General features: G+C 43.7%; 3 protein-coding genes across 8 annotated transcripts in view; 1 reads left to right on the top strand and 2 right to left on the bottom strand.

The window, feature by feature from the left end:
- Nucleotides 1-14,137, bottom strand: part of dnm3a (dynamin 3a) — a 20,877-nt gene extending 6,740 nt beyond the window's left edge. For 2 of the 6 annotated variants that reach the window (XM_046049310.1, XM_046049312.1), the window contains exons 1-16: nucleotides 13,271-14,137; nucleotides 11,124-11,197; nucleotides 10,512-10,661; nucleotides 10,202-10,405; nucleotides 9,882-9,980; nucleotides 8,675-8,835; nucleotides 8,453-8,595; nucleotides 8,217-8,352; nucleotides 7,988-8,055; nucleotides 7,728-7,866; nucleotides 7,544-7,630; nucleotides 7,384-7,454; nucleotides 7,239-7,299; nucleotides 6,168-6,194; nucleotides 5,331-5,444; nucleotides 709-818 (exon numbers count right to left, since the gene is read on the bottom strand). In XM_046049310.1, the coding sequence (XP_045905266.1) occupies nucleotides 709-818; nucleotides 5,331-5,444; nucleotides 6,168-6,194; nucleotides 7,239-7,299; nucleotides 7,384-7,454; nucleotides 7,544-7,630; nucleotides 7,728-7,866; nucleotides 7,988-8,055; nucleotides 8,217-8,352; nucleotides 8,453-8,595; nucleotides 8,675-8,835; nucleotides 9,882-9,980; nucleotides 10,202-10,405; nucleotides 10,512-10,661; nucleotides 11,124-11,197; nucleotides 13,271-13,431 (1,805 nt within the window). In that variant the 5' untranslated portion in view covers nucleotides 13,432-14,137. Of the gene's footprint in view, nucleotides 1-708; nucleotides 819-1,381; nucleotides 1,512-1,683; nucleotides 1,788-5,330; nucleotides 5,445-6,167; nucleotides 6,195-7,238; nucleotides 7,300-7,383; nucleotides 7,455-7,543; nucleotides 7,631-7,727; nucleotides 7,867-7,987; nucleotides 8,056-8,216; nucleotides 8,353-8,452; nucleotides 8,596-8,674; nucleotides 8,836-9,881; nucleotides 9,981-10,201; nucleotides 10,406-10,511; nucleotides 10,662-11,123; nucleotides 11,198-13,270 lie in introns of those variants that run through there. The other 4 variants (XR_006825093.1, XM_046049313.1, XM_046049314.1 and 1 more) reach the window with 4 other exon arrangements.
- Nucleotides 14,138-14,288: 151 nt separating this feature from the next.
- mettl13 (methyltransferase 13, eEF1A lysine and N-terminal methyltransferase) lies at nucleotides 14,289-18,572 on the bottom strand. The gene is made up of 9 exons (XM_046049315.1): nucleotides 18,262-18,572; nucleotides 17,190-17,462; nucleotides 16,612-17,080; nucleotides 16,308-16,507; nucleotides 16,010-16,199; nucleotides 15,590-15,754; nucleotides 15,211-15,423; nucleotides 14,975-15,106; nucleotides 14,289-14,736 (listed from the first exon to the last, which is right to left on the bottom strand). Exons 1-9 carry the CDS (start codon nucleotides 18,412-18,414, stop codon nucleotides 14,444-14,446), a joined length of 2,088 nt encoding a protein of 695 aa, XP_045905271.1. The 5' UTR covers nucleotides 18,415-18,572; the 3' UTR covers nucleotides 14,289-14,443.
- itpa (inosine triphosphatase (nucleoside triphosphate pyrophosphatase)) lies at nucleotides 18,536-21,655 on the top strand. Its single transcript, XM_046049320.1, has 8 exons — nucleotides 18,536-18,743; nucleotides 18,946-19,003; nucleotides 19,090-19,154; nucleotides 20,518-20,591; nucleotides 20,681-20,712; nucleotides 20,819-20,931; nucleotides 21,040-21,116; nucleotides 21,281-21,655. Exons 1-8 carry the CDS (start codon nucleotides 18,681-18,683, stop codon nucleotides 21,405-21,407), a joined length of 609 nt encoding a protein of 202 aa, XP_045905276.1. The 5' UTR covers nucleotides 18,536-18,680; the 3' UTR covers nucleotides 21,408-21,655.
- Nucleotides 21,656-21,995: the final 340 nt, after the last annotated feature.

Here is a 21,995-nt window from a genome sequence, read left to right as displayed (position 1 = left end):
GGGGGGGGGGGGGGGGGGGGGGGGGGGGGGGGGGGGCGCCATAGGACAGATTTTGACACATTCCTGGCCGATGGCTCTGATACTCTTTCTCTCCCGCTTTCTTTCTCCTCTCAGCCCTTCCAATTCTTCTTTCTCCCTCCTTTTTGTGGTAAGTCGAGCAATTCTTTCCAAACAAGAGCAGCCTCATCTCTGATCCAAGCTCTCTGGCTTTGATTAGCTGCTTAATGAGCCTGCCGTCGGTATGCTGTGGTCTATACACACACACACACACACGCAAATCCACTTTGTGTGTCCGAATGCAGCATAGCACAGAATTATAAACAAAGCCCACATGCTCTGGTACAATCAGCCAGGCTTTGGGTCAGCTCCAGCTCCTAAACACACTCTCTCTTTTTCTCTCATGCTCTGTCTTTGTCTCTCTGTCTTTCTGAATCTGTTTCACCCACATAAACCCAGCAAACCCAAACCTTGGAGGCAAAAAAAACTACACCCGCTGCTGCAGTACCCACTGGATATCCTTTTAGTCCCGGTGGCAAAGTTGAATGGAAGAGGTCAAAGTAAGGACAAAACAACACTCATCCCCTCCCTTTCCTCCTCTGACATGTCCACCCTTGTAAAATATCACTGAAACTTCAGCAAGCAGGTGACAAGAACAGCATTCCCCTTTTTGACTCACACACATAGACAAACACAGGCCTGCACACAAACCTTAACTCTGTGTTGAAGATCGCAAAGACAAATTTGCTGGACATGAAGCCCTTCTCCACATCTCTGAGCTTTAAGTTGTCCAGAGGAAGCATGTACTTCTTCTCCTTTTCCTGAAAAAGACAGAATACATTCAGATAACGTTTGACAGAGGTATGCAGAGTAAAATATGACATCACAGAGAGGTAACACAGATGTCGATAGCAATACACAACAGACAGAAGACAGTTCACTTGGGGGCTTCAGCTAAAATAGTTGTCTGGTAGTGAATTTATTAGCCTGCCCCTAGAGAAGAAAGAGGGGCCAAGAGACTCGAACTATAGAAGGGAAAGTGTCAGAAGGCGAGGAAAACAGGAGACGTGGAACACTGTGCTAGCAGAGCATCTGAGTTCATATCAGATGATGCGTCTGCCTGTCAGACTGATTCACACTAACTACCCACTAACTAGCAAAAGAGAGACAGTGGAAGAGGGAAGAGATGCCATAAGTCTATAGTCTGTCATCACCATGGGGACTTATGAATGACAGAGAACAGTTGGAGGAGTGGAGCGGCCAGAGTGAGGAGAACCAGACAGTATGGAGGCAGGGTACAGAGAAATGAAGCAGGGAGGGAGGGAATGAGAGAAGGAGTACAAAAAAAGAGGGAGAGAGGCCGGGCTCACATGTGAAAGTCATTATTCAGACTCAAGCTCTAACACAACATTTCTCCTAAAGTGAAGCCCTCCCCCCCATCTCTCTTCCCTGGCCTGCTCTGTCTTTCTAACCTTTGAGAAGGGGGCTTCCAGAAAGGTTGGTTAGGAACAGCCCTGGATGAAGTAAAAAGATGGGAAATTGAGAAAAAGAAAGGAGACTTCCATAGGAAAGAGAACTGAAGCAACACCTGCAAAAGAGGGGATCCTAAAAATCCTGGGTGTTGTCTGTGTGTAGATGCATCTGCATGCACACATGTGGTATGAGATGTGTGTGTGCTGATAGTACATTTTTGGTCTTCCCTCTCTCAGTGCTCCCCTGAACCCTACGACTTTCTTCCTTCGTTCCTCTTTTTTTTTTCCTCCAAAGGGGCCCACTTCCTGTAACAGAGGCTGAAAAAAATGACAGAACGGGATTGGCGCTCATATAGCAACATCTGGGATCGCTTTAGACAGAGGGGGCGGAGACTGGAGAGAGTATAGGGTGTTCTGATGGAGTAGAAATAGAAAGTAGAGATGAGGAAGAGAGGAAGAGGAGGGATAGAGGTGGATAGAGGGATACAGGGGGGTGAATTTTGATAGAGTAGAAGAGGAAGGGTTGAGGAACATGCAGGAGAGAAAGTGCAGGAGAAGTGGGGAGAAACTGCAGACCACTCCAAAGTTGATTCCCATGGGTCTCATCAACCCATATATGGCTGCTAAGTTCCTCCCTAACTCTCTCTCCTTCCCTCACTCCCCGAATTGCCTTATGCCTTCCCCGAGTGAACAGGCAGATCCCGAGCTGAATGAGCGAATGTGCCACGTCAAGACTGGATACTATGCTGGGACACAGCCCTGCAGACGCCCGATTCAAGCTACCCTAACATCTCCGGAGGAGGAACACCCGTGGATGTCCGATCTGTGCGAGACCCCTCTCTTATGACCCAACACAGAGACAGGATAAGAAAGAAGAAAATAACAGAGGAAACCTTTTGCCGACTCCCCTCGGGCAGGACTGCTAGCAAACAACCAGAGTGGGAAATGGCGAGGCCGAACAGAAGAGAAAGTGAGAAAGGGTCCTGCTCCGTCATCCCAGTGTTCAGACTACCTGTTCAGGATCTTATTGGTGTACAGTAGTCTGCACATTGGTTAGACTGTGCAAGGAAGTGCTTCACCTGCAAGACTCAGGACAACGTGACAATCTGCATGTATTCTATGCTGAGGTGTATCTAGGTCTAATAGGTCTAATATTCTCTGATGTTTCTTGTTTGAAAGAGTGCAAATGTCTTTATATGTGCATACACTGTCAACAGCTTTCTCTCTTCAAAATGCAGCCATTAACTCTACATTAAGTCAACCATGACATCCATTTTGTTTGTCTTGAATTAATTCTCTTTGTTAATGGCGCGTGATACATATGTTCATGGTAGAAAAGTTTACACACAGCACACTCAAGCATGAGAAGCTTTAACTTGTGACTGACTGTTAGCTTATCAGTATTTAAGGCTATAAAGTACATTTACATACATTCATTGTAGAGATGCTGTGTGGCTATATGATGAATCCTGTGTTCACAGACATCATGGCAATGTTTGTATATGCATGTGGGAGTGTGTGTGTGTGTGCGTCATATTCCCAGTGGTGTCAGGGTGGTCTTGGAGGATCATACATCAGAGCTGCTGTATCTGAAGCTGTGTCTCCTCTTCCTATAGACTAATGGATTTGAGATTTGAAACAGGCCTCACAGACACCTACACACAGAGGGGTGCATGTAGATTAAGTGTATAGGCGTGAGCCATCTGTTTTTCTTCAGGCAGCCTGGTGGAGCCCTGGCAGTCGAGGGGTGAAGGAATGTATGTCTGTTCAGTGTGCTGTGGGGATTAAACTCTGAACTATTATGCTGCACTCTCAGTATGAGGTCAGTATGAGGGTATGACTGTTGTGGTACACAGAGAGGAGATGTAATCTTAAAGACGTTAAAGAACTGGAGTGTATAGAAGCAATCTACACAGGGATGGAGAAGGGAGGGTTTTTTAGGTGGTTGTGGTGGTGGTGGTGGGGGGGGGGGGGGTATTTTTGCAAGAGACTGTGGAGGAGTTGAGAGGAGAGAGGAGAGAGGGGGAGTCAAAGGGGGAGGTCTGCAGTGTAGAAACAGCCATGTGGGATTTCTCTGGGCAGATCTTGGAAGCTGGTGTTTGGACAAAGCTTCAGATTTTCCAGCCAGGAATGTGCACAGTCCCAGGGAGACTGCCAACCACAGAAAGGGGGAGAGAGAGAAAGAACGGGAGACAGAGAGAGAGAGAGAGAGAGAGAGAGAGAGAGAGAGAGACAGAGAGAGAGAGGGAAAGAAAGCAGGAGGAAAAGGCAACAGAGGTGGGGGGGCTGTGGTGGTGGGGGAGGGGGGGGTCAGTAGTAGAAAAAAGAAATGTCTGTCGAGGTAGTGTGGGCGGGGAGACTGAGAGCGGGAACCGCAAGAGAGAAGAAGCAGAAGCTTGGCTTGTGTGACTGTGTGCACTGAAAAGCAGTAGATCTTCTCTGATAACATGGGTGACTGACATTGCACTCAGGCCTTCCAACTGATACCAAATTATAAAACTTTGAATGTAGTGAGGAGGTGCAGGGATTAAACAATGACTAGTCTAACTGAACCAAAACGAACGGAAAAGGTTTAGACTTGAAATAGTGAAACATTTGTATGTCATTGTGTTCCACAGACAGCCAAGGTTTGCTGCTCTGATGTGGTCAACACATTTTCGCTTGCCTGTCTTTGTATTATTTGTCTCAGATGTGCTACGTCTGTGCGAGTTGATTTGTAAACCTGCAACACTGTGTGTGTACAATATGTGTGCCTGGGGCTGCGTCTGGGAACACTGCGTTCAAGCGATTCAGTGTTTATCTGAAAAGTGACCGTGTGTCTGTTTGAGCGAGTGTATATTTTTCTCCACTATTTGCATGCCAGTTTGTTTACATCAGCCTCAGCATGTGTACTGTACACTGTATATACAACTCTGTCCCACTGTGTGTTTGTGCGTTCATGTGTGTGTATGTGTGTGTGTCTCAGTTTGGCTTGGGGCAGCTCCAGCTGTGTCAGAGTGAGCCGCTCCAAATGCCTAAACTCCCAGAAGAGGAAGAAAAGGGGGAGTAAGGGGAAGAGTGAGGGGAGAGCGGGACGAATGGGAAGGAGGAGGGGAGGGGGTGTCAGGAATGAACGGGGGAAACGGAGGGGCTGCAGGTCCAGGTGGCAGGAGAGAAAAGCAAAGAAAACTGTTAACTGGACAGAGAAACAGGGTTAAAGATGCACTTTTAGTTATGCTTTTAATGCAGTCATGTCAGAAAGCGTGTCTGTTTAGCTTTAGCCATAGCACACGGCCTTCGAGCCGCTTAAGCGTGGTTACCAAGAATAGTAACTTATTTGTAAAAGAATTCTACATATGGTTTTCTACCAACCACTCAATTATCTGTCTGCCAAAAAACAACACAATATTTATCCACAAAAGCATCGCCTTTAGTGTTTTCATCCAGATGTAAATATTGTTCATATCCATATACAAATGCTGTTCTGATCTCACTTCCTGTACTCCCTCTTCCCATGACATCAACTGTGACAGGATGAGACTGTTGTGGTGTGTCTGCCTGTCTACACTTGCTGTGCAGACCTTCTGCTCCTGTACAGCAGGCACAGACAGGCAGACAGATGGCAGCCCCACTGACATCAGAACAGGGCCAATAGCCCTTCCGCTTACTTCAATAATACTGCGGGGGCTTTACTGGAACGATGACAACAATATCAACAGATGAGAGATTTTCCCTTCTACGTAATGATCCCTCAACTTCCCAATTAAATTGCTGCTTCAAGCTGAGATATGGTGTTAATAAATGTGTGATGACTTCAGTGTACTGCTGTGTTTTGATGTAATCTATTTGTTTTAAGCATGATTGTGAGTGTGAATGCCTCACCTCATCATCTTTGAACCAGGACAGGCTCTCGGCAGTGAGAATAAACCAGTATTCCTTGGCTCCACCTTTCATGATGCCAATGTTGCTGATGGTCAGCCAGCCCTTGCGTACGACCTGCACAACAGCCAAGGGTAAGAAGCTCAGATGGAAGGACTGACATCACAATGGCATTCAGAGGACAGGTATAGCAAACATTTGATAGCGAGGTATAACTTCTCTAAAGGTGTGTAGAGCAGGTCGCACAAGGAAGGTGGACCTTGAAAATAAGAGTAAAGGTCAGAAACAGGTGACAGTGGAGGGAAAAAAAGCTTTTTGCAGATTTGACATTTGTCAGATATATGACGTAGATTATGCAGCAACAGGGCAATCACCAAAACCACCTGTGATCAAAGAGAAGAGTAGATGCACATACATACAACATATAAAAGTGAGCAGAGAAACAAAAGTAAGTAAATAGGATGGACGAAACTGGAAGGCAGATGTGTGATAATTAAGGGAACAGGAAGTATGAGACGGCGTGAGGATACCAAGAAATGACATTTACATCCCGAAGACAAGGAAAATATCTATGAAGCAGTGGAACTGCAGAAGGTGAAGATGATTGGGTTGTGACAGAGAGAGGAATCTGAAAACTGTCACTGAGAGGAAGAGTTCAAAAATATTAGCAAATGATGAAAAACATGATTAATAAAGCGACAACACGCCATTTTGCCAGTGTGCATATTCGCTGCCATCAGTAGCATGCCAACCCACAACCCTTAAGCTTGAGTGCTTCACAGAAATATTTCCAGTAGAGGCAGCAGTGAGTGAGCAGGATTAAAGAGAGTGGACTCCTACTATTAGGGTTGAAAGAGGGGCCACACCCTGGAAAAAAACAGGAGATAAAGGAGTAAAATTAAGATGAAATTATTTATTTCATTACATTAGGCTTTTTGGGGATGACACTGATATTAATAATTTAAGAGTTAACTGCTATCAAAGCAATATGAGGGATTGTATAAATAACTTTTAACTTTTAATAAGTTTTTAACTTTTTAAGCTGTGGTTAAAATAGACTGCTGTTCAACAAATATCATAATCATACATCATGGTCCCAGACTACACATATTCATACTGGGATTGTGTTTTTAATTATTGCTGCTTTCAGATGTGTCACATAAAAATTATGTAATTAATCATTGCAGACTGACACTTACAACAAGTGTCTCACTTTTGCTTGATTGCATTTCTATAAAAAGCCAACATCAACTCTGGTTGGATGATTGGACCTTAATTCTCCTCCCGTAAAATCACAAAAATCTCCCATTTACCTGCAGCTATTAAATGCTGAATATTATTGATCAATGCATAACAGATAGGACGGTGACCTCTGAATATAAAAAATATAAAAAAAATAAATGGAAGAGATTTAGTTCATAAGCACGCACACTCAAATTATGCGCTGCAGATAATAATTGCCAGCAAAGGATCATTTTTGAGTGTTTAGACCCCCGTATATTATCATCATGAGGAGCACCTTGTCATGCAGAAATATATACTTAAGTTTGTTTTGCTTAAAAGTGACAAAGATGATTTTGACCAAAGGGTGTTGGTGCTAAAGCAAGAGGCTTCATGGTATAAGATTTGGGGATATCACTGGGTTATTTACGTAGTTGGCAGTTAATCTTTATGGTCACACTTCTGTAGATCAAACGTCTGTTGGGTGCATTCTCTGGGGATCATGAATGTTCTCATGGAAATTTATGAAATAGTTGACAAGATCTTTCACTCTGATCAAAATGTTGAAGGGATGGACCAATAGGATGGCTAACTGCCCAATTGTCTGTTGCAATCCCCATCTGAAATGCCCCTTGGTTAACATGGTTAAAAATACTGTAAAAAGGAATGCAGCTCTAAGGAGAATCTCACCTGGTTTCCTGTCATCCCTGCAACAACCTTCTTTTTGCTTTGGTTGTTCGTCTGCTGGGCACTGAGAAAGAGGAAGTGCTCGTGTTATTTACTCTGTTAGAATTTACAGTTCATTTTATAGTTTAAAACCAATTAGATTACTCACTTTGTGAAGCCAATAAAATCCTCATGTTTGGTATTTATGTAGGCAAGCTGTATGTCAATGAGCAACAAGACCTGAATAGAGCAGACATACATTACGTGCAGAAACAGACCCACACAAAACTTAACAATACAGTGGTTATCTAAAACTATGTGAGAATGACCTGGTCCCTGCATTTACTCTCTTGCTGTTGTATTTCGGTGGTTACAATTCTCTCTGTCTCATCATGCAGTTTGGGAAAGGAACTGAGCTATGGAGAAAAAAACAGAGCAGGAGTCAGATATAAGACAGTTCTGACACCCTGAAATGTACAGTACTTTGCACAAGTACATGACACACATTTATACCTTGTTGATACACTGGCACACAGTGTTGATTAGTTCTTGACTGACCATGTCAACTAATTTAATACACGGCCCCTTTAGACTTGATATCTGTTTCTTCACTATGGCCTCAAAGGCCATGTCAGGAGTGAACAGACCTGTCCTATAGAGAAAGAGAGGCAGGTGGAGGAAAGAAAAAAACAGACAAATAGGTAGATTGGCTACAGCGACAATAAATGTAAACGACATGTGACACGGCATTTGCTCAGAACACTATACCACACCTGACACCATGGATGTTTCTGATGGCATAGTTGATCTCCCGCCGCAGCTTCTTCTCATCAAACTCAATCTGAAGACAAATGCAGTACATTGTCAGTTAGAGTTCAGCACTTGGCTGAGGAGCATTACAGTATAGCATCACTATTGTCGATGCACATAAAGTTTTCATGGAGCTACTGTATGACATGCACTACGCATACACAAAGACAAGCAAAAATCCCACACACGCACCTTAATCAGTTCATAGGGAAAGCGCTCATGGAAGATTCGGTTGATCCTAGCTCCTCCTGACAGATTCACGGTGTCTACTTTGTCGCCTGAGCCCTCGATTAGCTTCTCAAAGTCAACAGACAAGCGCTGAACTAACCTGTAACACGGAAACACACATACCAGGAGAAACACTGACATAAATAATTCAAAAGACAATAAATGGGCACACACACATGCAGAATGACTGACTGACTGACTGTAGAAGTGTCTTAGTCCTGCGTGCAGGGTCATCAGGACTATATTGTCTGTACTCTTCAGCCTCTTTGTTCAAGGCCAGAAGCTGGCTCTGCAGACGACAACGGAAGGCTGGCAATGTGTCCCGGATGTGGTTTGTCAGTTGCTGCAAACAAACATAATCAGTAACAATACCATACACAATGTATTTACTTCTCTGTGTGTGTATGCGCATCATTTTTAACCTGGTTAAGCATTCTTTGTAAATATGGTGTGCCCATGTTTTCAGCCATGTGTTTGTAGGCTGGATGGGACAGGAAGAACTTCCGCTCTGCAAGCAGAGATTCATTAATATCCTTTTTTCCATCAATATCCTTCTGACTCCGGTTCACCACCCCTATATAACCTGGGGAGGAAGAGATGAGACGGGAAATGAAGAGCATGTGATCACTGTAAGGAAGACAATGTGCAACGGGAGAAAGGAACAATCAAGGACTCTGGTGTAAGACAGATTCAACTTGCATTTTCTGACGTGTCTTTGGGAATTCTGCCCAGACCGCCATTTGTTCCATTAAGACTGCAGCATATAAGCAGGAAATGAATATGTTTCTGCAACAGCAGAGCATGTGGTATACAGCGAGCCTAATCCCCTATTTAGTACAGTGATAGATGTAATAGCACCAGGCTCCATATCTAATGCTTCAGCTCCAGGCTGCTACTAGGGCGGTTATTTCAGTGTGGGTCCATAGCTAATGCATTAGCACTGTAGGAGAAGCATGAAGGAGCTAGCACCTGGTGGTGCTTTACTCAGTCTGTACACTGTCACAGGAGCTCCCTGCCATGGCTTTTTTCCATGCCTCTCTCTCTCTCTCTCTCTCTCTCTCTCACACACACACACACACACACACACAACCTTGTGCCAGTATCTTTTTGAGGACCCATCATTGACATAATGCATTCCCCGCCCCTTATCCTAACCTTAACCCAATTCTAACCCTAAGCCTAAAAACACATTTTAATCCCCAAACAGCCCTTTTAAACTTCAGCAGTTTGTACCCCACAAAGTATAGTGGGCTCCCAGTTTTTGGACTATCTGTTAACATAACCTCTGTCTCTCTTTCTAGCTCTCCTATGCATACACACAAGAACAAATGTGCAGACACACACACACACACGCTCAGTGGTATTACTGTGATGTCATACAAATTGCATGACCATCTTTCAACACATGGCACAAGCTAAAGAGATACTGTACATGGATAAACAGAAAGATAATGAACAAAGGAGATGGAGAGAAACAGGAAAAAAACAGGAGGGAATGAGAGCTTGACCGAGACAACGCTTTTGGCTGCTGATAGGAGACACAATCATGATGTCAGTCCTCTCTCCACTGCAGTATGGCACAACACACATGTTCAAACACACACATGCCCACAAACACCAGTAGCACACCTCTGCGTAGGGGAAGCAACCTGTTCTCTAGTATTTCCCGGGCATCTGTTCCTTCATCCATCAGGTCCAGCTTAGTAATTACACCAATTGTGCGCAGGCCTGAAAGGAAGATGAAAAATAGAGGAGATTTTACAGCCTCCAAAAGTTATTTCAAAACTGTGACGTACTAAACGACAACTCCCTTCAACGTTTTACACATGAACGCGTTCATTGTAATAATGTGATAATTCGCCCCCATAATGACTCAGGGTGTAGAGCCATATTTTCAGGATATAATAAAACCCCATAGACTATATAAGCTCGCCACACATGGGGCTTACCCTGTGGGTCAACATCTTTAGCCAGTTTGAGTGCATCAGAGTTGGCCAGGTCAGTGTTGGCTGGCGTCACAGCCAGGATGAGACAGTTTTCCTTACAGATGAACTGCATGATCATGTCTCGTATCTGGTACTCTATGTCTGTCGGCTGGTCGCCTACAGGCACCTTGGTAATGCCAGGCAGGTCCACAAGAGTTAGGTTCAGCACTGCAAACACACACATGCAGAATAAACACAGAAGATATATCAGAGAAATCAATTTTCTGTGCATGGATATGTCATGTCAAACACACCCAAAAACACAGTGTGTTACCATGTGGTGAATAAATCCGTAGGTTGATGGGGACAGGAGAGATGCCTTTATTTGATCCAGTGAGTCTGCATGTCTCTGCCTCGATCTCCTTGCAGATCTCATCAAAGTCTGTGAACTTCTTTCCCTTACAATGGTGAAATTCACCATACTCTGGAAAGAAAGGAAAAAACATGTTAAATAATGCTAGATATATAATGTTATCATAATTTTGGAGGATAATTGGAATAATAAGCCTATCCAGTGCATTGATATTTTTGCAGTTTTTGTGTCAGGCCACAAGGACAGAGTACAATACAGCAGGATGTATACATGCTGTTTAATTAGGCCATGTTTATTTGTAAATGTACTCTTCCGGCAAAGTTTCATTTGATAGTCTTTTAGTGATACAAATGCTATACATCCTGCCAACTTGCAAGAGGGCTAAAAAACACAAGATGCAAGTTCTGACCTACAGTCTATGGTTCTGACAGTAAGATGACACTTCCAGCTCTGCCCCACCAGTCATCCTCAGCCCTTGTAAAATATCATACTGCCATCTGGTGGGAGCTTTAAATACAAGCTTAAGAATGACAGAATGCAAAGACCGACATGAATGAACATGTGTGTGTCTACCTGTGTTAGCACTCAGCAGCTGGAGAATTAAAGGTCTGCGAGTGACAATGCCTGAACCCCGTGGAAGGAAGTCTCTGTTGGAGAAGAAACACTGAATTGGAGAAGGACACACACCAGCACTGCCACTGCATTTGATGGCAATGCAAACTTGCATCTTAGTCTGAAACCTTAGCTTGAATAACTTGCTCACATTGACTAGTAAAGTACATTTGTTTAACTTTACATACTATTGAAAATATCAGCAACTTGATAGGGAAGGCTGAGAAAATCTTTGCCATATGATAAGCCCTACCAGATATATATAGTCTTAAAGCTAAATGTAATGTTAACAATAAGGAAACAGGATGCACAGGGTCAAAAAAATCCTTCAGGAAGTTTATTTTACTGCATCCTGCCCTGGATCAAACAGCTGGCACAGCCCCGCCACAAAAGAGGTGTCATAACATAGTCATGAGACAAAGAATTGAGGCGTGTGATGAAAAATCAATACACACTCAGGAAAGCTAGCATTACCAGCCTCCTATAGCTACTGGCATCGCCACACATTTTGACCTGGATGGCCCACTGCTGTTGACAATACACGCGTCTCCTTTAGTAGACAAAGCTCCAGTGTCCCGAAACTAGCAAACTAGTGACTTACCCACCAGCATTGTTTTCAGACAGGATGGAAAGTACTTCAGTCTCCTCATCACAAACCAAAGAGTACATTTAATTTTTACCCAAACAATGTTATTCATGGGTAGGCTGTGATATTTTAAGGCCCTTGAAATCTGTTAAAAGGTCACTAAGGTGTGAATTCAACGAAGCTCTGTTCAGCTCAGTTTTGGTTGACTAAAGGACTTGTAGGTTAATTAAAAGACCGCTGATTCTGTTACTTCTCATGAGGCATGTTAACCTCTTCCCGTTCATCGACACCTTCGCAGACGTCACTGGAATAAGGTGCTGTACTGGCTACTATCATAGAGACACTGCCACTTCCGGCAGCCACCACTTCAGACTCACAGCTCCAGCCCTATCACTAGTGCTGGGTGGACACAGTGAGACTGATTGTGTACAGAAGTTGCCTGAAGTGCCGGTTTCAATTCAGCTGAACACTGATCCTTGTGTATTAAGCATTTCCCAGCTACTGAATCACAGTTGCCAAGGCTTTACTTTTAGCAATACAAGCAAAGAGCAGTTTATTGCAAATTCAGATTTTGATGAGTCCCAACTTCAATATTTGAAAATAACATAAACATTTCAACCACATTTTTACTGATAATAATTCATACATTTTAAAGTTTTATTAGAATTAGCCAGGACAAGTCAAATTACATAATGGATTTTTTTGGTAGCACTTTCTAATGGCTTATTAAGAAGGGTTTGTCATAACCACTGACTGCATACAGTTAAAAGACATTTAATATCCAAATAAAAAAACAAACCACAGCACAGCGAAATGACTTTTACTTTATTGTGAACAACGCGTTTTGCCTGTGGCTTCTTCAGGTTCACACAGTGAAACTGCAAAAGCACTATCTTGCAGGTGTGCTAAATATGCACTGTGTAGTCCAATAAAAAAAAAAAATTCTGTCACATTTTTTGTGTGTTTTTTCTTTCTTTTTTTTTTTAAATTTATAAAATCAACATACAGTCTATGCAATTTAGGTGTGTTGTTCCAAAGAAGGGGTTGGGACTAATTGCTTTATAACTGGCTAAGATATAATTTACTAATGCTTTAAAGTTTACTTATAAATCATTAACGAAAAGGTGTTGGATTGGGTGTTGAAACATAAATGTGTTAATTATTTGTATTTAATAGTAATGCAGTTTTAAATAGTAGTGACCCATTACCACATAATCTTAGGTTTCTTGCTTTCTAATAGCCATCACATCTAAAGTTTGTTGTTTATGGATTTTGGCCCAGGACAGGTAACAGTCAAAGGGATTATTTCCAACCTGGAAAATCAGTAATTTATAAAGCATCGCTAAATCATGTATTACTATTAATAAAACAATTACTAACCATGTATAAACCTCAGATAAAGTGTACTTTAGTAGACAGTGTTCCCTTATTTTGATATCTAAATCTAATCCACCTAAAGTACAGTTCAACGGGACCGTGTGAGATTGATACTGTCCGGTTCACCGTGAGGGGCTCGACTTACCTGCCCACAAAGTTTTCCAGCACGGAGCTCTTGCCTGCGCTCTGGCCGCCCACCACAGCGATCTGCGGCAGGTGGAGGCTGCAGGTTTGTCCCACGCTGCTAAGGACGTCTTGCAGGCGGTTGACCAGCGGGATCAGGTCCTCCATCCCGCGGTTGCCCATCGCAACAGGGCTACCTGTCCAGCTCCTTTATAGCCCGTCTTGCTCCGGCTCTAATACGCTACATTAGAGTGACTACCATAGTTGATGGTTACTCGCAAACATGCTGTTATAATTAATACAATGTACAAAATCTGTAAATAATACTCTTCTTGAAGGACAGTGCCAACTTTTAAAGGTCCCGAACTTCAGCAGCCGTTAGGGGGGGTTACGTTCACGTTAAAGTTACCGTTAGTGTGTGTGGTAACGACGATAGTGTTTTTTGTACTCACGGACCTCAAGTCTTCGAAAACAGCTCGCCATATACATTTTTGTTGTTTTAAAAGTCCATTAGTTCGCAGTGTGTTGTTTCCCTTACACTCTGAATACATTTAAAGAAGCTAGCCGCTGCTCGCTGCGCTGAGTTTTGGTCCACGACGGGGAGGAAAACTCCTCTGACAGCTAACGGAATCGTTTTCTGCGCATGCGCGGCAAACAGCAACTTTAACTCGGCAATCCCCAAATAGAGAAGATAGACAAACTTCGTGGCCAATTACCCTGTACCCTGATACATCAGACACCGAGCACGTATTCACCCTGCTAGCTGTCAGCTATTAAAAATCCCACACATCCAGTGTGGGTAGGGCTCCGCTGCAGCCCTATACACGCAGCAGCAAGAACCAGAGAGTAAGATTCATCTACTGTAAATAACACTTCTGCATTCTTTGGCAGTGAGGGAGTGAGCACCCTGTAGTACACTGGAAACCCTAAGCATGTCAAATATAAACTGAAAGCTACATTTAAATGGTGGAATAATGCAGTAATAATAATGAAAGTTCAAATAAACACCACTAGGAATTCACTTCCACCACATTAAGATGTAAAGATACAATGTTGTTTACTTGTTATACATCATTATACTTGCACTGAATGGCAGAGTAAAGCACTTATTCTCATATTTCAGTATCTTCACCATGTTGTCTCTCAGCAGTCTCACCACATGATTAAATCCCATCCCCCCGGTCACAAACAAACTTTACTCTACTTTCAGGTCTTTTAACAGCTCTGCAATGTCTATATGTGGGCTGCTGTTGTTTCCAGTCCTGTTGGAGCACAGCGCGCTCTGCAGACTCTTAGCGGCTTGGTTCAGGGACAGAAGGATGCAAGCAGCGTCCAATGTCTCATTTTCTCCCCGAGAGCACAGAAGGACTTCGTTGACCTCCCCTTCAATCTTTCTAGAGAGGATGGTGGGAAACACAGCGCTCACACGCTCCGACACGCTTTTCCTCAGGGCCGAGTCACGGCACACAAGGTTCAGTATGAATACACCTGGTCCAATGGCAGGGAGAGATGGAAAGAGGATTTCATGTAGATGAAACACACTATTATGAAATAATAATAAAGAAGACTTCTTACATGTGTAATAACATGACAAAAACACAGATTTTATAATTGTTTTTCATAAAACTTTTTTTAAAAGGGCAATACCAACACATTTATTGTCATTGTTTCACAGAAAACATGATTCCAGCAGATGGAGATAATTAAATCGTTAAAAATACTGTACCTCTGGGGGTTAGGAGGCTGAAGACTTTCTGCAGGACTGAGGTTTCCACAAAGGCAGCAGGAGGACAGCTCATACCCACCGTACTGTCTTTATTGTCTACATCAAACATGATGGCGTCAAACAAACGACCACCTACAGAGGGGAAAAAAATAGCCATTGTCAATTAGTATTGTTAATATATACACTGGTGTGGCCTTAACTTTAACTGCCCTCTCTTGGACTCCTCCTTCACTAACCTTCTTTTTCCAGGGTACAGATGTGTTCAAGTCCATCTCCAAGAGTGACAGTCAAATGATCGTCTGGTCGGAACCCGAACCATTGCTTCGCCACTTCCATCACAACAGGGTCTAGTTCTACAACCTCCACAGTAACATTGGGCACAAAGTCCCGTAAAAACTGAGGCAGACCTCCTCCACCAAGCCCCACCAGGAGCACTGACACTGGGACATCTAAGGAGGAAAACAGAAGGGATGAAAAAGTCCCAGGTAAAGCTCAATCAAGTGTGGTATTTAATGAAGACGCTGGATCGCTGTGGCTGTTTAGTCACATTTCCTCCTGCCATCCTCCTCTACCACACCAATAATACAAAATACAAAACAGGAGGTGTGTACTGACCTTTGTTCTGTGGCGTGCCCACCCCAAGCATGGCAAGGGCAGCCACCATAACTTCATGGTGAGCACAGCAGAGGAAGCCACTGTCCACTGACAGAGAGGCTGAGGATGTTGTTGGAGCAGGAGTAGTCTTGATCTTCTTTTTGTTTTTTTTCTTGTGACTTGATGCTGCAGGTGCATAAATATTCATTAACCTCACCGATCTACATATAAAACATAATAATATTATAATACTATACTCCATATAAAACTACTGTAATATTTTTGTAATTCTTTCTGTTTTCTGCTTTTTGTTGACTTCTTTGTTTGATGGGTGACTGTATTTATATGCATTATTTGTCTTGCCTAACTGGTTAATATATGATTTATAATAAAGAAAAAGAGAGCATAACAAATTACAGTGAACAAGGACAAAGGACGGACCAGTATTTGAAGGGACAAGTCGGCTCTCTGATTGGACAAGGGCAGCATTAGACAGGAAAACAAGTCTTCGATACAGTTCTCCATCTTCTCCTTTGACATTCTCGACACAGTACTCCCCGCTCAGCTCGCTCACCCCCCTGCTGACCTCCTCTCGCCAACCCAGGTCACCTCCAACTGACAGAAACGGCACCTGAATGGGGACAGAGTGCTCAAATGATTAGTGATGTACATTTTTGTGACATCAAATGTTTGATGGTAGAAAACAGCATTTGCAAAAAGAATATGTGCGTCAGTTTACCTGCTGGTTGGATGGCATACCCGGGGGAGCCAGGTCCATCACCATTGGTGAGAGTTCTGACTGGACAGCCTGCATGTCTGTGTACTCCTGATTCCTGTGCATTGCCACAATAACCAGGCGCCGAAAGTTAGCACTGGCTGCCAGCTGCCTTCGCCCCTCACTGGAGCTGTAGAGCCAAGCTGTCTCACTGCCTTGAGGCACTGACAGGATAAGCAAAGGGGGCAAAAAATCAAACAAGAACAAAATACAACAAGTGTGATTACACAGAAACCCAAAAACCTGATGAGGTAACAGGACAGCTCACCAATAAAAATGGCAAAATGGTTAGATCTTGGCACCTTGGCACCCGGGGGACAATCTTGTATTGTGAGAGTGTATCTGGGAAGGCCCGTCTTGGAGTGGCAGAGAGTGAGTGAGACGTTCGAGCTGGCGCCTGTGCCTGTACGGAGCCTCTTTTTCAAGACAGAGTATGCCTGACGCTCCCTCACTGCCGACAGCAACTCTGCTACCTGTGTGAGACGAGCAGGGGCTCCATCTTCCCCAAGACACATCTCCAGAATAGGCGTGGGCATAGGCTGACGAAACTTGGTGCAAACCAGAACAAAGACAGGAAGAGCAAAGGAGTCCTCTTCGTTCCCACTTTCCTCCTGCAGACAGTGGAGCCTCACCGCCCACCCCAGCTGAACAAACTGCTCTACAGCCAACTTAATCACGCTCTCCTGAGCCAACGTCACACAGACATACCGGCCGCCGACACTTAGCACACGGCCCACCTGTAGACACAAGAGAACTGCTGTGACGAGAATGCAGAGACATATGTTGATGAGTCCACCAATTGAGGAAAAAGCATATGGTCTATACCCTGAATCATTGGTTTCTCACCTCAGTGAGCATGTTCCTGGCCAGTGCTCCTTCTTCTTCTGATGCCATGGCATCCAGCGTGCCCTTGTCCAGAGCAGCCTGGTAGCTGGCATCCTCATACGGGGTTTGTGTAGCATCCACCTGCTGGAAGGTCAGCCCCGGCCGGCGCTCAGCGTTTCGCTGGTTCATATGGGTCACAACTGTCTCACTGATGTCAATATTAGTTAGATGTTTGTAACCAACATCATACAGCTGTTCACTCAGCTCAGAGTTACCACAACCGACCACCAACACCTGAAGGAAAGTAATACAAAACACTGTTAATTTATATGTTATTATCACTGGCAGTGGTAAGCGTAGTAAGTCTGTAAGTAGGCAGCTTTACTTAAGTACTGTTAATACAGTTTAGATGTACTTTATGCGAGTATTTCCACTTTATGCTACATTATACTTCTAGTCTGGTATATATGATTGGAGAATATTGGACTTTTCACTCCATGTTATTTACAGCTATAGTTGCTGGTTACATTGCAGCTAAAATGTAATATACAAAACACACGATGTACTTCTAAAATATGCTGTATTTTTCTAGATTTAACTCCCCAACAGTTCACGAAGTAGAAAAAAATGGCTTCACCTTGAACATCTAAAATAGTAAAATGCTACATACATGTTAATTAAGTATTAGCTACCCAATAATATAAACAATAACAATATAAACACTTACAGGGGCAATTTGTTTTTCCACAATGCCTACTTTTGTATGCTGATACACTGTACTTTTATTTAATTAAGATCTTGAATGCAGGACTTTTTCTTGTAATGGAGTATTCTGACATTGACTGTGGTACTGCTAATTCTAGTTCTTCAGAAAGGAAGTGTATTATTATAAAAACGACACTAAGTGGACAAGGAATCAGATGTGACATTAGTTTTCAAGTGCTTGATACACTGATATATATACACATACACACACACACACACATATATATATATATATTTTAACAGGACGTGACAAATACCAACACATATTGTTTATGCTGTAATGAAATGCATAACGTCAGTAGTGACACTGTTCATCAAGTCATCTCACCTTGTCTTGGACTTTGATGTATTTATGCAGCACGCCGCAGAGTTTGGTGTAGTCTCCATACCACTCAAAAGCCTTTTCTCCGCGCTTCTTAAAAAACCTCTCCCAGTACTCTGCGGAGCTGAACTCCTCGGCAGTGCGGGGCAAAAGACTCATCGTCGGCTGCAGTGGTTACAAGGCCCCGAAACGCTTCAGTTTACCGTGACAGAGTCTGTTGACAGACACTTCTCCACATGGCACCTCAGATCTTTCAAGCCGGACGACATTGTAAGCAGGACCGCTCGCTGATTAGAGAGTTTACATGAGGGCGGAGCTACAAACTGCCCGGTGATTCGCTGAGGCTACCCCTGCTGATTTTATTGGCCGTTGCTGAGCCGGAAGTGTTCGTTCCGATATTGTTAGTTCTCCGGGTGTCATTCATCATGGCTGTCCCTGCTGGAAGGTCTGTGGTCTTCGTCACTGGAAACGCAAAAAAACTCGAAGAGGTAAGAGTCAAACATTTCATGCCTGAGACCGAGGCTATGCTTACGGTGTTGCTGTCTTGTCTGAACCGTTTCAGACAGGATACTTGTACACTTATTCTGTTCCAAGCTGTACTTTCTAAATATAGGCAGTGAGCGGGAGCTGTAATTTAATCCAGTCCTGCTAGATTTAATTCTTTACTCTCTTTTTGATCACATCCATCAGGTCGTTCAGATCCTGGGAGACAAGTTTCCATACAAGCTAGTGTCGAAAAAGATTGACCGTGAGTATAAAAAAAAGTTACTACCATTAGAACAAATGGTTTCATGTAATTATTGCTCATCTGAGTATTTCTTTATTTCTTTACAGTGCCTGAATACCAAGGAGAGCCAGATGAGATTTCCATACAGAAGTGTAAGGAGGCTGCACGGCAGGTACATAACTATACTGTCATGCAAGTAGAAGTTCAGTATGTACATCAGAGCTTTATTGCCAAGTAGTGTTTCACACATATGAGGAATTTGCTGTGGTGATAAGGTGCTACACATAGACAAACATACAGTAAACATAAATAAATGTGGAAATATATAAATATGGAATTGAAGAACAATGTTGCAGATATATACATGTGCATTATTCTGGGTCTGTGCCGTGCAGAAGTAACGTAACGGACGGGAATATTGTGTGCATATAAATATATAAACTGACAACATAAAAATATACAACAACAAAGATCAACAATCAACAACAAATATGTGCGACGTGCCAGGTCTGAGCCTGACACAAGATGGAACGGTATTTACATGTGCAGGTGACATTTGAATCGTTTGCAAGGGGGGAGTGTCAGTGGGGGACCCGGGCCTTGTTAATGAGGCTAGTTGCAGATGGGAAGAAACTATTTTTGTGGCGAGAGGTTTTGGTCCTGATGGACCGCAGCCTCCTGCCAGAGGGGAGAGTCTGAAACAGTTTGTGTTCGGGGTGGGAGGAGTCAGCTGTAATCTTTCCTGCTCGCCTCAGAGTCCTCAAGGAGTGCAGGTCCTGAAGAGACGGAAGATTGCAGCCAATCACCTTCTCTGCAGAGCGAATGATGTGCTGCAGCCTGCCCTTGTTCCTGGCAGTGGCAGCAGCGTACCAGATGGTGATGGAGGAGGTGAGGATGGACTCAATGATGGCGGTGTAGAAGTGCATCGTCATTGTCTTTGGCAGGCTGAACATCTTCAGCTGCCACAGGAAGTACATCCTCTGCTGGGCCTTCTTGGTGAGGGAGGTGATGTTGAGCTCCCACTTGAAGTCCTGGGAGATGATGTTGCCCAGGAAGCGGAAGGAGTCCACAGTGGTGACCGAGAAGTCACACAGGATGATGGGGGAGGGTGGGGCTGGGCTCTTTCTGAAGTCCACGACCATCTCCACTGTCTTCAGAGCGTTGAGCTCCAGACTTCTCTGGCCGAACCAGGTCAACAGATGGTCGATCTCCCACCTGTAGGCAGACTCGTCCCCACCTGAGATGAGCCCAATGAGGGTGGTGTCGTCCGCAAACTTCAGGAGCTTGACAGACTGGTGACTGGAGGTGCAGCTGTTGGTGTACAGGGAGAAGAGAAGGGGGGAAAGAACGCAGCCTTGAGGGGAACCGGTGCTGATGGTCCTGGAGTCAGAGACATGTTTTCCCAGCTTCACGTGCTGCTTCCTGTCCGTGAGGAAGTCAGTGATCCACCTGCAGGTGGAGTCAGGCACGTTCAGCTGAGACATGTCTGTTGAATGATTGAAACTGATGTATTGTTGTTTGTTTTTCACCTTCAGATTGATGGGCCCGTCATAGTGGAGGACACCTGTCTGTGTTTCAAGGCTTTGGGAGGCCTGCCTGGTCCTTACATGTTAGTAATACAACTTTCACATCCCATTTTATCAGTAATAGCAGTAATGAACAGGAATAATTACAACTAAACTTTTCTACTTTCTGTAGAAAATGGTTTCTGGACAAACTCAAGCCAGAAGGTAAGTATGGTAGCAGATGAAACACTGCTGAGATATTTAGAGCTGGATTGAAAAAGTGTCAGTGAGCTGTATGAGCATCTCTTACCTTGTTAAATGTTTGTTGTAGGCTTGTACAAACTCCTAGCTGGGTTTGAAGATAAATCAGCGTGGGCTCTCTGTACTTTTGCTTTCTCTGCTGGGAAAGATGAACCAGTCCAGCTCTTCAGAGGGAAAACAGAGGTCAGAATGTCTCTTATAACTGTGTGTGTGTGTGTGTGTGTGTGTGTGTGTGTGTGTGTGTGTGTGTGGTTTTATCTTCTCTTCACTCTAATATCTTGATATTTTTAGGGACACATTGTGGAACCCAGGGGACCTCGAGACTTTGGTTGGGATCCATGTTTCCAACCAGACGGATATGACAAAACGTAAGCAAGGACTGCTTGAAATTTCTTGTTCATACCACAAGGGAGAGCCAGAGGATAACAGAAATGAGATTAAGAAATGCCTGCTTATGATGATCTCTTTCACCTTTTGCTGTGTGTAGCAACATATCCAGACTGACTGTTACCTACTTCCTTCTCATCTGCAGCTATGCTGAACTGCCCAAACAAGTGAAGAATTCTATCTCTCATCGCTACCGGGCGCTTGCTGCCATGTCTGAGCACTTCTCTCAAACCAACAATACCTCCCCACAGAGCAAGAAGAAGAAGCAGTAGGATTAAAGAGTCAGGTTCTAAATCTGGAGCAAAATGTATCAAACCTCAAGTCATCAGAAGATACCTCTGCATTATGAAATCTGATGACTTGAGGTTTGATACATTTTGCTCCTTATTGCACATTGTTTTATTGTTGTGTCAGAAAAGTTTTGCAGATAACAGATGATCACAATGTGTATTTCTGCAATGGAAAATGTGCAGAATTATATTGGTTTTACCTTATTTTGAATAAATGTTTGTTCATTTTTCTTTGTGAAGATTTCTATGCGTCAGTGGTTAGATGGGGAGTTTCAGTAACTAATATGGAAAGATAGCGGAAATTGTTGCAAGCCTTCTTTTCATTTCATTGTTCCACAGTGGATACTAAAAGACAACCTTTTGAGTTTTTGCTTCCAAGGTCTGAGAAAGATAGTCTTGGAGAAGAGCATAAATTACTTAAAGAGGAGCTCCAGGATCCTGATGAGAGCAGCAGACCGCTCTGTGGCCGAGACTGGAGTTGGCGAGGCGAAGGAGAGGATGTTCAGGCTGGAGTCCAGAGAAGGGGGGGGGTGGGAGGAGGTGGTCTCTGAAGAAGGAAGAGGAGGATGA

The sequence above is a fragment of the Micropterus dolomieu genome, linkage group LG05, assembly GCF_021292245.1.
Source record: "Micropterus dolomieu isolate WLL.071019.BEF.003 ecotype Adirondacks linkage group LG05, ASM2129224v1, whole genome shotgun sequence".
NCBI classification, from domain to species: Eukaryota; Metazoa; Chordata; class Actinopteri; order Centrarchiformes; family Centrarchidae; genus Micropterus; species Micropterus dolomieu.
This window is presented reverse-complemented; position numbering and strand designations above follow the sequence as displayed.

What these genes read in the sequence shown, in the direction of transcription:
- mettl13 (XM_046049315.1), bottom strand. Translation starts at nt 18,414, where the DNA reads ATGAGTCTTTTGCCCCGCACTGCCGAGGAGTTCAGCTCCGCAGAGTAC. An exon ending in ACATCAAAGTCCAAGACAAG is followed by an intron (nt 17,463 to 18,261) that starts GTGAGATGACTT and finishes ACTTTCCTTCAG; the next exon opens with GTGTTGGTGGTCGGTTGTGG. An exon ending in CAGCCTCCTAACCCCCAGAG is followed by an intron (nt 14,737 to 14,974) that starts GTACAGTATTTT and finishes CCATTGGACCAG; the next exon opens with GTGTATTCATACTGAACCTT.
- itpa (XM_046049320.1), top strand. Translation starts at nt 18,681, where the DNA reads ATGGCTGTCCCTGCTGGAAGGTCTGTGGTCTTCGTCACTGGAAACGCA. An exon ending in ACGCAAAAAAACTCGAAGAG is followed by an intron (nt 18,744 to 18,945) that starts GTAAGAGTCAAA and finishes CACATCCATCAG; the next exon opens with GTCGTTCAGATCCTGGGAGA. An exon ending in GGACAAACTCAAGCCAGAAG is followed by an intron (nt 20,713 to 20,818) that starts GTAAGTATGGTA and finishes TGTTTGTTGTAG; the next exon opens with GCTTGTACAAACTCCTAGCT.